Source organism: Panulirus ornatus, chromosome 55 (genome assembly GCF_036320965.1).
Source record: "Panulirus ornatus isolate Po-2019 chromosome 55, ASM3632096v1, whole genome shotgun sequence".
NCBI classification, from domain to species: domain Eukaryota; kingdom Metazoa; phylum Arthropoda; class Malacostraca; order Decapoda; family Palinuridae; genus Panulirus; species Panulirus ornatus.
The window spans coordinates 26,839,507-26,854,776 of NC_092278.1; the positions used below are offsets into that span (position 1 = coordinate 26,839,507).

Genomic DNA, 15,270 nt, shown 5'->3' on the forward strand with positions numbered 1-15,270 from the left:
GGTCACCGTGGATTTTCCAAAGTAATGGACTGGAAATCCTAATCCTACTGGAAGCAATGCTCAATAACAATCATTGCATGTCATCAATCACTGCATGTCATCAATCACTACATGTCATCAATCATTACATGTCATCAATCACTATGTCATCAATTACTGCATGTCATCAATCACTACATGTCATCAATCACTGCATGTCATCCATCACTACATGTCATCAATCACTACATGTCATCAATCATTACATGTCATCAATCACTATGTCATCAATCACTGCATGTCATCAATCACTACATGTCATCAATCACTGCATGTCATCCATCACTACATGTCATCAATCACTACATGTCATCAATCACTGCATGTCATCGATCACTACATGTCATCAATCACTGCATGTCATCAATCACTACATGTCAACAATCACTACATGTCATCAATCACTGCATGCCATCAATCACTACATGTCATCAATCACTGCATGTCATCAATCACTACATGTCATCAATCACTGCATGTCCAATCACTGCATGTCATCAATCACTACATGTCATCAATCATTACATGTCATCGATCACTACATGTCATCAATATATACATGTCATCAATTACTACATGTCATCAATCACTGCATGTTATCAAACACTGCATGTTATCAATCACTGCATGCCAATAATCACTACATGTCATCAATCACTGCATGTCATCAATCACAACATGTCATCAATCATTACATGTCATCAATCACTACATGTCATCAATCTCTGCATGTCATCAATCACTGCATGTCAACAATCACTACATGTCATCAATCTCTACATGTCATCAATCTCTACATGTCATCAATCACTGCATGTCATCAATCACTACATGTCATCAATCACATGTCATCAATTTCTACATGTCATCGATCACTACATGTCATCAATCACTATATGTTATCAATCACTACATGTCATCAATCTCTACATGTCATCAATCACTACATGTCATCAATCACTGCATGTCATCAATCACTACATGTCATCAATCACTACATGGCATCGATCACTACATGTCATCAATCACTACATGTCATCAATCACTGCATGTCAACAATCACTACATGTCATCAATCTCTACATGTCATCAATCACTACATGTCATCAATCACTGCATGTCATCAATCTCTACATGTCATCAATCACTACATGTCATCGATCACTGCATGTCATCAATCACCACATGTCATCAATCATTACATGTCATCAATAACTGCATGTCATCAATCACTACATGTCATCAATCACTACATGTCATCAATCACTGCATGTCATCGATCACTACATGTCATCAATCACTGCATGTCATCAATCACTACATGTCATCAATCATTACATGTCATCGATCACTGCATGTCATCGATCACTACATGTCATCAATCACTGCATGTCATCAATCACTACATGTCAACAATCACTACATGTCATCAATCACTGCATGCCATCAATCACTACATGTCATCAATCACTGAATGTCATCAATCACTACATGTCATCAATCACTGCATGTCATCAATCACTGCATGTCATCAATCACTACATGTCATCAATCATTACATGTCATCGATCACTACATGTCATCAATATATACATGTCATCAATTACTACATGTCATCAATCACTGCATGTCATCAATCACTGCATGTTATCAATCACTGCATGCCAATAATCACTACATGTCATCAATCACTGCATGTCATCAATCACAACATGTCATCAATCATTACATGTCATCAATCACTACATGTCATCAATCTCTGCATGTCATCAATCACTGCATGTCAACAATCACTACATGTCATCATGCTCTACATTCATCATCACTACATGTCATCAATCACTGCATGTCATCAATCACTACATGTATCATCAATTCATCTATCAATGTCATCAATCACTACAGTCATCAATCATCACTCACATGTCATCAATCACTGCATGTCACAATCACTACATGTCCATACATATCTCTACATGTCATCATCCTACATGTCATCAATCACTACATGTCATCAATCACTACAGTCATCAATCACTACATGTCATCACACTACATGTCATCGATCACTACATGTCATCAATCACTAATGTCATCAATCACTGCATGTCAACAATCACTACATGTCATCAATCCGTCTACATGTCATCAATCACTACATGTCATCAATCACTACATGTCATCAATCACTGCATGTCATCAATCACTACATGTCATCGATCACTACATGTCATCGATCACTACATGTCATCAATCACTACATGTCATCGATCACTACATGTCATCGATCACTGCATGTCATCAATCACTACATGTCATCAATCACTACATGTCATCAATCACTGCATGTCATCGATCACTACATGTCATCAATCACTGCATGTCATCAATCACTACATGTCATCAATCACTGCATGTCATCGATCACTACATGTCATCAATCACTACATGTCATCAATCACTACATGTCATCAATCACTGCATGTCATCGATCACTACATGTCATCAATCACTGCATGTCATCAATTACCTAGGCCACACAGATCACAAACCACTATTTTATGAATCACATGTGATGAAATAATGTACATCTACAGTTTCAGATTCACACTACGATGTATTTGCATTATTTAGAACAGTTATCCTGATCTGTTTTTGTTGGTGCTACCTTGTCTCAGTGTAAGGAATTACCTACCCTCTGTCAATGGTTATTTCTTTTTTTGTTAGAATAAATTTTCCCTTTTTTGATAAAGCTTGCCAAAATAACACAATTTTAAGCCAATATCATGTGCCAAAGTGATGTTCTGCTTGTACAAAACAGCCTAATGGCAATATACCTTTTGCTCCTCAATATGTACCTCGAGCATCTCCTGATGAGCTTCACATACTCACTCCTGGGAGTCCACGGCCCAAAGATTGGGAACAACCCATCTAGGACATCAAAAGGTGACTTCAAACTTCTCACAAGGCAGTTTAATTAACAGGAAGCCAACATGTAGAGACTAAGAAGTGGCAAGTGAAAAGAACAGCTGAAGAAAGTAGCCATGATTTTCCAGAGAGAGAAAGAAAAAAATCATATGACTTATATAAGAAACAAGAGGAAGAGCATATAATAAAGATAAATGAGTAAATTACATTATGTTAAAGATGGAAGAGAGATGACTGGGACATTTTTAAATGCATAAGTTAATGGATGAAACAGCAAGAACTGCAGTAAGCTATGAGGGATAAGAAGAGTATATCTGAAAAGACATCACAAACCAAAAGCTAAGAAAAATAGAGATGGGAATCTAGTCAGATATAGTTGAACTATGAAACCTTGGAGGATGTTTGGTAAATTATATTCTGTATAAAGGAAGTATATTTACAAGAAAGGGGGTGAAATAAATGCTGAAATATTGGTAAGTGCTAAAACAATGATAAATGGCCAAGGTTCTGGAAAATTAAAGTGGAAAAGATGAAAGTTTGTACAAGCAAGTTCCAGCTAGACTGAAGTATGGAGGATGTTGCATAAAGCATTACATAAGAGACTGCAAGCTGTAAGGTTTAGACTTCATTAATGGACACCGATGAGGAACAGAATTGGTTGATATATAATCTCCCATGGTATGAGTATGTGTAAAGGAAGACTAAGATATACATGAATGAGATGAAAAATGGGACAGGAAATGGAAACTATGTATGTAATGAAGGGATTAACTAGAAGATCATGCGAGTAAACCAGTCTGCAGGAGTGCATGAATCTAAACAAAAAAACAGAGATGCTTTGAGGAAAAATCAAACAGATCACCTGCTGCATCCTGGGAGATGTACTGGAGACAGGCAATTTCTAAACTTCTCAATATTATGCAAATCATCACACATATACAATGACAAGTTAACCCAATCAAAACAAAAACAAAGAAAGGAAAATCCTAATTTCTTGCAGGTTTAGCAATGTAATGAGAGGTATAAAAAACCAATATTCATATATACAGCACCTTAAGAGGTTTAAGAATATTAAGTGAACATACATTTTCATACGTTACTCTTCTTTATTTGAAAACTTCTTTAATCAAATTAGTAATTACAGCATTATTCACTAAGTGTCTATCCCATGTGACTGTTTTAAACATCATTAGATATATTAAACCTAAGTCTGATAAGCATAATTAAAGTCAGACATAACAAACCAATTAGATACACTGGAAAAGCAGATTCATTGGATGAAGCTCCCTAATTTGTCCAATAAAACTAGTATTCACAGTACTTCCTTTCGTATTACAGTGCATCATATATCAAAAGTTATTTACTTGCCTCTCCACATCCTTGACATGAATTACATCAATTCATACATATCATGATGTAAAAAGTTCCACACGACGTCAACACAGTTTCCAAGGTACCCATTTTACATGAGGCAAAATGCAGTTTCTTACAAAGTACACCCTCAGTAAGAAGAATCTTAAGATATGAGGGAGAGATTAAGTTAAAGCTACTCAGGAGTAACCAGAGAGGCTGTCCACTCTTGATCAACCCATGTAATGAGATCTCAGAGATAAAATAAGACATTAATACAGGTAGGTCTGATGCTCTGAAAATCATTCACTAAAATTTCCTCTCACTCAATTAGAGACAGATTCTTTCTAAGTCAAGAAATTCTACTGTAAAGTCACCAAAGCTGTGAAGCTTAAAAGTCTGACCCTTAATAGGACATAAAGCCAACTACTAAGCGATGTGGTGCAAGCATAATGTTGATTGTGTTCCTGCCATACTTCATGCTCCTTCCGCCACCACTGGGTCAGTGTGGATTACATTCTCATTCTGTACTGTGATTTATAACTGTGATCCCTAAACATGGCTCAAAAAAAAAGTGACTAGAGTGAGCTTTATAGTAAGGAATGAAGAAAAGGCATTACAAATGAAGTGAAATTCAATTACTTGAATCTTTATATGTTGGTAAACAATCAGAAAGAAAAACAAAGATGTTACAATGATTATCAAGGGCTTTCCAACTTATTGAAGAAACAATGATTATTTTCAGAAGATAATCCTGAAAGATTTCAAGTTATGAGTTTGATGGCTAATATCAAAGGAAAGTCAGACCAACTGTCTCAGAATACATTTTTAAAGATCATATCACAACAGCCACAATAGTCTACACAGAAAACTTCGCTAACATTTTTGATTTGCAGACAATCCTTCCCCTATGTCTGCATAATTCCACCACTCTACCTCAACCTATTACAATAAACATACTCCATAACTATGAATGGTGAATGTCCATGTTTTATCTATGTCTACTTTGCATCAAAATAACAATTACAAATGTACATGAACTGTACTGTTTTTTACTGTATATCAATTTATTTTGTCTCTTATTCATGAAATGCATGAGTTAGTCTTAAGGAGAATAAACAGCCTTTTCATGCAAAGGTGTCCATCTATCTATATCTCTGATGTCCGTTCCCTCCAGGAACTCGCATCAAAGGGTGGCCACGGCAAAAGAGTTTCCACTTATCTTTGTCCTTACATGCCTCCCTCACATACACCATTCAACACATTCTTCCTTTGTTTCTCTCCTTCCAGTATTCCTCCACCCTATATGCCCATGTTACAGGTGGTCTTCCATTCACACTAACCCCTTTAATTATACTATCATACACTCTCCTTGTAAACTCAGTCTTGCATTCTTTCCACATGACCAAAACACCTCAAAGTGTTATGTTTCATCCATTCTACCACTCCACAATTCACTCCCTTTGCATTCTTTCCCATATCACATCCCTTTGCATTCCTTCCCATACCACATCTCTCATACACCCTTCCATTTCTTTCTTGACCTCTGTGCCTAATTCCACGTCCATGTTTCCGCTGCACAGGTCAGGGTTGGGAGGACTATGTTGTCCCTTAAACCTCTCTTCACTTCCAACCTTACACCTCTGTCCATTATTCTATCAAGGGGCCCAATGACTCTTCTATCCTGTACTGCTCTCTTCCTTATCTTTCCTTCCATATCACCACATTTACTCAAGACAGCTCCCATATACTTAAATTCCCTCACTTCTTCCAGTCTTTTCCCCCTCATATCCATAGCACAATTTAGTACACATTCTTCTTTCACTCTATATGGTTCACAAATTCTGTACTTTCACTTTGTTTCCTTTCAAACACCATAACTTTACTTTTACTTGCATTTATCTTCAATCTCCACTTATATCATAAAACACACTTACAACCTTCTGCAACTCGACTTCATTCTCTGCAAACAGGCATACCACTTGCCACCATATTTCACTGCCACACTCCATTTCTACACCCCTTTTCCAGAGTACTGCGTTTACCTCTTTTATCACTCCATATGAGGCCATATGAGGATATTCCCTCAAAGGCCCAGTCCTCTGTTCTTAACGCTACCTCGCTAATGCGGGAAATGGCAAATAGTATGAAAAAAAAAAAAAAAATTATATATATATATATATATATATATATATATATATATATATATATATATATATATATATATATATATATATATATATGTAGTGAATTGGAACGATGTGATATACCGGGGTTGATGTGCTGTCAATGGATTGAACCAGAGCACGTGAAGTGTCTGGGGTAAACAATGGAAAGTTTTGTATGGCCCTGATGTGGAAAAGGACCTGTGGTTTCAGTGCATTATACATGACAGCTAGAGACTGAGTGTGAACGAATGTGGCCTTTGTTGTCTTTTCCTAGTGCTACCTCGTGCGCATGCGGTGGGAGGGGGTTGTCATTTCATGTGTGGCGGGGTGGTGACGGGAGTGAATAAAGGCAGCAAGTTTGACTTATGCACATGTGTATGTATATGTCTGTATGTATATATATGTATATGTTGAAATGTATAGGTATGTATATGCGTGTGTGGATGTGTATGTTAATACATATGTATGTGGGTGGGTTAGGCCATTCTTTTGTCTGTTTCCTTGCGCTACCTCACTATCGCGGGAGATAATGACAAAGTATGATGAATAGATATAAATATATATATATATTTAGGGAATCAGTGATGGATTGTGCAAAAGATGCTTGTGGCATGAGAAGCGTGGGAGATGGGTTGATTAGAAAGGGTAGTGAGTGGTGGGATGAAGAAGTAAGATTATTAGTGAAAGAGAAGAGAGAGGCGTTTAGACGATTTTTGCAGGGAAAAATGCAATTGAGTGGGAGATGTATAAAAGAAAGAGACAGGAGGCCAAGAGAAAGGTGCAAAAGGTGAAAAAGAGGGCAAATGAGAGTTGGGGTGAGAGAGTATCATTGAATTTTAGGGAGAATAAAAAGATGTTTTGGAAGGAGGTAAATAAAGTGCGTAAGACAAAGGAGCAAATGGGAACTTCAGTGAAGGGCGCAAATGGGGAGGTGATAACAAGTAGTGGTGATGTGAGAAGGAGATGGAGTGAGTATTTTGAAGGTTTGTTGAATGTGTTTGATGATAGAGTGGCAGATATAGGGTGTTTTGGTCGAGGTGGTGTGCAAAGTGAGAGGGTTAGGGAAAATGATTTGGTAAACAGAGAAGAGGTAGTAAAAGCTTTGCGGAAGATGAAATCCGGCAAGGCAGCAGGTTTGGATGGTATTGCAGTGGAATTTATTAAAAAAGGGGGTGACTGTATTGCTGACTGGTTGGTAAGGTTATTTAATGTATGTATGACTCATTCACTGAGAACCAATCACTTTCCTCTCTTCCTACACGTACACATGCCTTACATCCTCGATAAAAACTTTTCACTGCTTCTAACAACTTGCCTCCCACACCATATATTCTTAATACCTTCCACAGAGCATCTCTATCAACTCTATCATATGCCTTCTCCAGACCCATAAATGCTACACACAAATCCATTTGCTTTTCTAAGTATTTCTCATACTTTCTTCAAAGCAAACACCTGATCCACACATCCTCTACCACTTCTGAAACCATATATATATCAATATATATATTAAACAGCCTCGGTGACATCACATGGCCCTGTCTCATACGAACACACATCCCAAAACTTTCACTCAGCTGTCCACCCACTCTTACACACACATTTGCTTCTCTATAGAAGGCTTTTACACCAGCCAACAGTAGTCCCCCTATACCATATATCCTTAACACATCCCACAAAGTATTCCATTCAACTTTATCATAAGCTTTCTCTAGATCCATAAAACCAGCATACAACTTCTTACCTTTCGCTAAACACTTTTTTACGGTCATCTTTATTAAAAAAAAAATCTGATATACATATCCCCTACCTTTCCTAAAACCCCCCTTGCTCTTCACTTATTTTGCAATCAGTCACTTCCATCGCTCTGTCAACCAATATTCTTCCATACACTTTTCATAATACTCTTAACAAACTTATTCCCCTACAACTGCTAGATACATCCTTAGCACCTTTTCCTTGGAATAAAGGCACAATTATACCTTTCACCCAATCCTCGGGCACAGCCTTCTGTTTCCATGGTAAATTACAAATAAGATGCATCCATTCTATCACACTTTCTCCTCCATACTTCAGCATTTCAACCATAATCCCATCCACTCCAGGTGCCTTTCCTACCTTCAGCCCCATTATTGCCCTTCTTACTTCCCTCTTTCCTATAAGCCTCTGCAGTTGTATGCCCTACTCCCATATTCATCAGTTCTTCAACATACTCTCCATCTTCCTTCCACTTCCTTCTCTTGATTCAGCAACTCCCCTTCCTTACTTCTCACATCACCATTTCCACTCTTACATTCACCTTTCTTTTTTCACCTCCTTCCAGTATAGTTTCTTATTATCCCAAAACTTTTCACAGAACTTTCTTCCAAAATCTTCATCTACTTTTTTCTTTGCTTTCCTCTATCAGCTTCTTAACATCCTGCTTACATATTTTGTATTCTTCCCTTCTGTGCTGAATTTCCACTGGTACATTCCTGTTGAGCAATCTACCATATGCCTTTCCCTTCTCTTCCACAGTATTTCTAATCTCTTCTCTCCATCATGCATTGCCCTTTTTATTCCTAAAGCACACTACCTTGTACCCAACTATTGATTCTAAAAAGTTTACCAGTATTTCACTAAACAGTTAAAATACCTTATTCCCACATTCCTACATTCACTACACTTCCATTTAAACTTTAACTTACTTTTCTTTGATGTGAGAGGGAGATGGAGTGAGTATTTTGAAGGTTTGTTGAATGTGTTTGATGATAGAGTGGCAGATATAGGGTGTTTTGGTCGAGGTGGTGTGCAAAGTGAGAGGGTTAGGGAAAATGATTTGGTAAACAGAGATGAGGTAGTGAAAGCTTTGCGGAAGATGAAAGCCGGCAAGGCAGCAGGTTTGGATGGTATTGCAGTGGAGTTTATTAAAAAAGGGGGTGACTGTATTGTTGACTGGTTGGTAAGGTTATTTAATGTATGTATGACTCATGGTGAGGTGCCTGAGGATTGGCGGAATGCGTGCATAGTGCCATTGTACAAAGGCAAAGGGGATAAGAGTGAGTGCTCAAATTACAGAGGTATAAGTTTGTTGAGTATTCCTGGTAAATTATATGGGAGGGTATTGATTGAGAGGGTGAAGGCATGTACAGAGCATCAGATTGGGGAAGAGCAGTGTGGTTTCAGAAGTGGTAGAGGATGTGTGGATCAGGTGTTTGCTTTGAAGAATGTATGTGAGAAATACTTAGAAAAGCAAATGGATTTGTATGTAGCATTTATGGATCTGGAGAAGGCATATGATAGAGGCATATGATAGATGCTCTGTGGAAGGTATTAAGAATATATGGTGTGGGAGGAAAGTTGTTAGAAGCAGTGAAAAGTTTTTATCGAGGATGTAAGGCATGTGTACGTGTAGGAAGAGAGGAAAGTGATTGGTTCTCAGTGAATGTAGGTTTGCGGCAGGGGTGTGTGATGTCTCCATGGTTGTTTAATTTGTTTATGGATGGGGTTGTTAGGGAGGTAAATGCAAGAGTTTTGGAAAGAGGGGCAAGTATGAAGTCTGTTGGGGATGAGAGAGCTTGGGAAGTGAGTCAGTTGTTGTTCGCTGATGATACAGCGCTGGTGGCTGATTCATGTGAGAAACTGCAGAAGCTGGTGACTGAGTTTGGTAAAGTGTGTAGAAGAAGAAAGTTAAGAGTAAATGTGAATAAGAGCAAGGTTATTAGGTACAGTAGGGTTGAGGGTCAAGTCAATTGGGAGGTGAGTTTGAATGGAGAAAAACTGGAGGAAGTGAAGTGTTTTAGATATCTGGGAGTGGATCTGGCAGCGGATGGAACCATGGAAGCGGAAGTGGATCATAGGGTGGGGGAGGGGGCGAAAATTCTGGGGGCCTTGAAGAATGTGTGGAAGTCGAGAACATTATCTCGGAAAGCAAAAATGGGTATGTTTGAAGGAATAGTGGTTCCAACAATGTTGTATGGTTGTGAGGCGTGGGCTATGGATAGAGTTGTGCGCAGGAGGATGGATGTGCTGGAAATGAGATGTTTGAGGACAATGTGTGGTGTGAGGTGGTTTGATCGAGTGAGTAACGTAAGGGTAAGAGAGATGTGTGGAAATAAAAAGAGCGTGGTTGAGAGAGCAGAAGAGGGTGTTTTGAAGTGGTTTGGGCACATGGAGAGAATGAGTGAGGAAAGATTGACCAAGAGGATATATGTGTCGGAGGTGGAGGGAACGAGGAGAAGAGGGAGACCAAATTGGAGGTGGAAAGATGGAGTGAAAAAGATTTTGTGTGATCGGGGCCTGAACATGCAGGAGGGTGAAAGGAGGGCAAGGAATAGAGTGAATTGGAGCGATATGGTATACCGGGTTTGACGTGTTGTCAGTGGATTGAATCAAGGCATGTGAAGCGTCTGGGGTAAACCATGGAAAGCTGTGTAGGTATGTATATTTGCGTGTGTGGACGTATGTATATACATGTGTATGGGGGGGGTTGGGCCATTTCTTTCGTCTGTTTCCTTGCGCTACCTCGCAAACGCGGGAGACAGCGACAAAGTATAATAAAAAAAAAAAAAAATAACTTTTCTTTCATACTCCTCCCTGTATCTTTCCTGATTCATCTTCTCACTTGCCAACACTTTTGCCTCTCAATTCTTCCTTACACCATACCTCCACTTCTCCCTGATCCTCATCCCCAAAAAGAACTGCAAAATGGTCAGTCTCAAAAAAATTCTCTCACGACTCTAGCATTCAGCACAGCCTTTCTCAATCTTTCATCCACCACCACATAGTCAATGAAAGCCTTTTGCTTTTCTCTTCCATCCTTCCTCATCCATGTATATCTGTAGATCATCTTGTGCTGAAAAAAAAAAAGGTGTTTGGAAGGAACAGACCCCTCTCAGCACAAATATCCACAAGATAGCTTCCATTCTCATTTACTCCAGGCACTCCCCATTTACCAACTATCTCACAATTTCATCACATCCTACTTTTGCATTCATATCACCCAATATGACCACATTTCTCTCTTAAAACCGTTTATACAGTCATTCAAAGTTCTCTAAAAAGACTTCATTTCATCCTTATCCTGTACAGTCTTCATATTCACAGGCACATATACACATACTCATGTATACTTTACAATACCAGTCTTTCCTTTCACCCACACTATTCTTGATCTATTCCATATTGTTTGTGATAGCAGATTGCACATCCTTCTTTTCCTCTTCCTCAATTTTCACTCATTCCTGTCCATACCACACCTCTTTCCATGCCCTCCCATAATTTGCATTCATCATTTCAATTTTCACTTCACGCACCCTGCCCAAGGAAATAGGTTTCCCCAATCTCTAGCACATCCATGCAATAACTTTTAAACCTCTCCACAATCTCCTTCCTTTTACTCTCACCAGTCATCCCATTTACATTTAGTGCAGTGACAGTATCATGACCAATGAGGTAAGAGGCAGGAGGTGCTGTTATTGTGAAAAGTAAAGAAGCTTGATATTGGGAAAGTATTGAGTTTCAGCACCTCAAGGGGATACTCTTAATTTTACAAGAGTAGCCAAGTCTCATTCAGTCTTCTCGTGATGATTTCATTAGTACAACCCTTAGGGATGGAACTAAAGGGGGAGGTGTTGCCCAATTACATCAAAGCAATACTTTTAAATTTGGACACACACCTGAGGTGTACTGTTACTTTTAGTTTTTGACAATTTTGGAGACTTGCTGCCTCTGGGAAAACTGCACTGGAGTTGCCCTCTACCAGTGAACTGTCAAGGGTGAGGCCCAAAAGACTAAGAAGCGGCACTGGGGATCTACCAGTTATGCCAAGGGGTAAAAGAAATGAGCGACCGAGGGTGCTGGCAAAAGCATCTATGAAAAAAATGCTAAACATGGTCAACTTATACAGAACACAGTAAAACAAAACATGGATAGATGGATATAGTAATTGAAAAGGATAGAAGAAAGGATATCTTAAAAGAAAAAGATGTACTTCAAAGAGAAGATATTGGAATAATGAGAAATCGATGGGACTACAATATTCAATGGCAGGAACTTATGAGCAAATTCAATGGTTAGTAACAGAGCCAAAGTCATAGAAGATGAAACAAATGAGAAAAAATGAGAAATTACGGAAATATTAATCATCATACGTAAAAAAATGAGTGACGAAAGGTTTACAAAGAAGATATATGTATCAGAAGTGGAGGGAACAAGGAGAAGCAGGAGACCAAACTGCAGGTGGAGGGAGAGAGTGAAAAGGATTTTAAGTGATCAGGGCCTGAACATGCAGGAGGGCGAAAGGCATGCATGGAATAGAGTGAAGTGGAATGATGTGGTATACTGGGATCGATGTGCCATCAATGGACTAACCAGTCATGTGAAACATCTGGGATAAACTATGGAAAGGTCTCCGGGTCCAGGATGTGGATAGGGAGCCTTGGTTTTGGTGCATTAGACATGAGAGCTAGAGAATGGATGTGAAAGGATATTGCCTTTCTTTGTATGTTTTCTGTTGGGCAGGGTGGTTCTACCTTGCTAATGTGAGAAACAGTGATCAAGGACAATAAATATAATAAACAAAAAAGTGTATGATCAATTTTGTGGAATTTGTAAAGCACTAAACTCCAATGGTCATTCAGTGCTTTTTAGCATGAGTATATATGTGTATATATGTATGTGTCTGTGTGTGTATACATATGTCTACATTGAGATGTATGGGTATGTATATTTGCGTGTGTGGACATGTATGTATATACATGTGTATGGGGGTGAGTTGGGCCATTTCTTTCGTCTGTTTCTTTGCGCTACCTCGCAAACGTGGGAGACAGCGACAAAGCAAAATAATATAATAATAATAATAATGAATTATATATTTTGACTTTTCAAATATTCATTAGTTTATTTACATTAACATTACTGTCTTCACTTTCCCAAATCATTTATCTCTTCCACTGTTTTCTTAAAACTCATCTTTGACTGAAACTCCTATACTTTTGGCAATCCTTCACTACATGTTATATGGTTATAATGCAACTGCAGGTGTTACATTCTGGGAAAGGTCTTCTCTCCACCGAATGTCCACAGATCAACATAGTAAAACCAATCTTACTCAACAAAGAATCATCTCAAAATGGCAACTCCAGATGAAAGAGGAAGGCCATACTTCAACATTATCTAAGACCCATCAAGCCTGCCATTTAAATCTATCTATTCTGCAAATAAAAACACTGTGAGTAACTTATATACATATCACTAGATGTAACTATCTATTCTGCCAATAAAAACATTGTGAGTAACTTATACACATATCACTAGATGTAACTATCTATTCTCACATAAAAATATTGTGAGTACCGTATATACATATCACTAGATGTAACTATCTATTCTCACATAAAAACATTGTAACTTATATACATATCACTAGATGTAACTATCTATTCTGTTCATAAAATCATTGTGAGAATTAACTCTTGTATACAGATCACAGATATACTATCCATTCTTCCCGTAAAGTTATTGTCAGGTGTAAGTAACTCTTATATATAAATCATATGATATAACTATGTATTGTGCTCATAAGGTTATTGTCAGGTGTAACTCTTATATCACTAGATATAGCTGTTTAAACCTCAGCATAAGCTCTTTAATTACTCTTCATACCCACTTACTGATGTAACAACCTACTAAGGTAACAACTTACTGATGTAACCATCTACTAGGGTAACCACTTATTGTGGCAACGCTTTTTTCACTTCACATATTGTAATTAATTAACAAGTGGAATCATGGTATTTCCTTCATTTATGTAATTCAAATGAATATGTTTTACCAAATATTTTCTGCTGCAAGTGTATCTCTTCACAACTAATGGCATGGTCAACAACTAAGTTTCAGGGAAAAAAAGACATGTAACCCACCCTTCTTTTACTGCAGGAATGAGCAAAGAAAATAAGGTAAAAGTATCACTGCATTTCAAATCTACTTACAATTCTAACCATACCAGCGGGATGATACTAGTGGAAGATTGCATGTAAAGATGAAAAATTCAATTAATATTTTTCTTAGGATACAAAAAAGAAAAACTAACATTTGATTATAGATGTCCAGCCTCAAATAGTTCTACATAACTTCTACTTTCATGAAATAACATGATTATGTGTCTAGCCTCAAATAATTTTGCATAACTTATACCTTCACGCAAAAAACATGATTATAATGTCTCAGCTTAAAAAGTTTAGCATAATTCAAACTTTCATGGAAAAACATGATTATAATGACAAGCATTAAATAGTTTAGCATAATTTAAACTTTCATGGAAAAACATGATTATAATGACTAGCATTAAACAATTTAGCATAATTTAAACTTTCATGGAAAAACATGATTATAACGACTAGCATTAAACAGTTCTGCATAACATATACTTTCATGAAATAACATGATTATAATGACCCGCATTAAACAGTTCTGCATGACATATACTTTCATGGAATAACATGATTATAATGACTAGATTAAACAGCTTAGCATAACATATACTTTCATAGAATAACATGAATATAATGACTAGCATTACACAATCTAGTATAACATATACTTTCAGGGAAAAACGTGATTATAATCACTAGCATTAAACAGTTTAGCATAATTTAAACTTTCATGGAAAAACATGATTATAATGACTAGCATTAAACAGTTCTGCATAATTTAAACTTTCATGGAAAGACATGATTATAATGACTAGCATTAAACAGTTCAGCATAATCTAAACTTTCATGGAAAGACATGATTATAATGACTA

At 37.5% G+C, this 15,270-nt stretch overlaps 1 protein-coding gene across 5 annotated transcripts in view; it reads right to left on the bottom strand.

The window, feature by feature from the left end:
• The window catches only part of LOC139765620 (WD repeat and SOCS box-containing protein 1-like), a 193,098-nt gene that overhangs the window by 86,589 nt on the left and 91,239 nt on the right, over nt 1–15,270 (bottom strand). For 3 of the 5 annotated variants that reach the window (XM_071693287.1, XM_071693288.1, XM_071693291.1), the window contains one exon: nt 14,456–14,482. The exons of the other annotated variants lie outside the window; for them this stretch is intronic. In XM_071693287.1, coding sequence (XP_071549388.1) covers nt 14,456–14,482 — 27 coding nt within the window. The remainder of the gene's footprint in view (nt 1–14,455; nt 14,483–15,270) is intronic. 5 annotated transcript variants of the gene reach the window in all.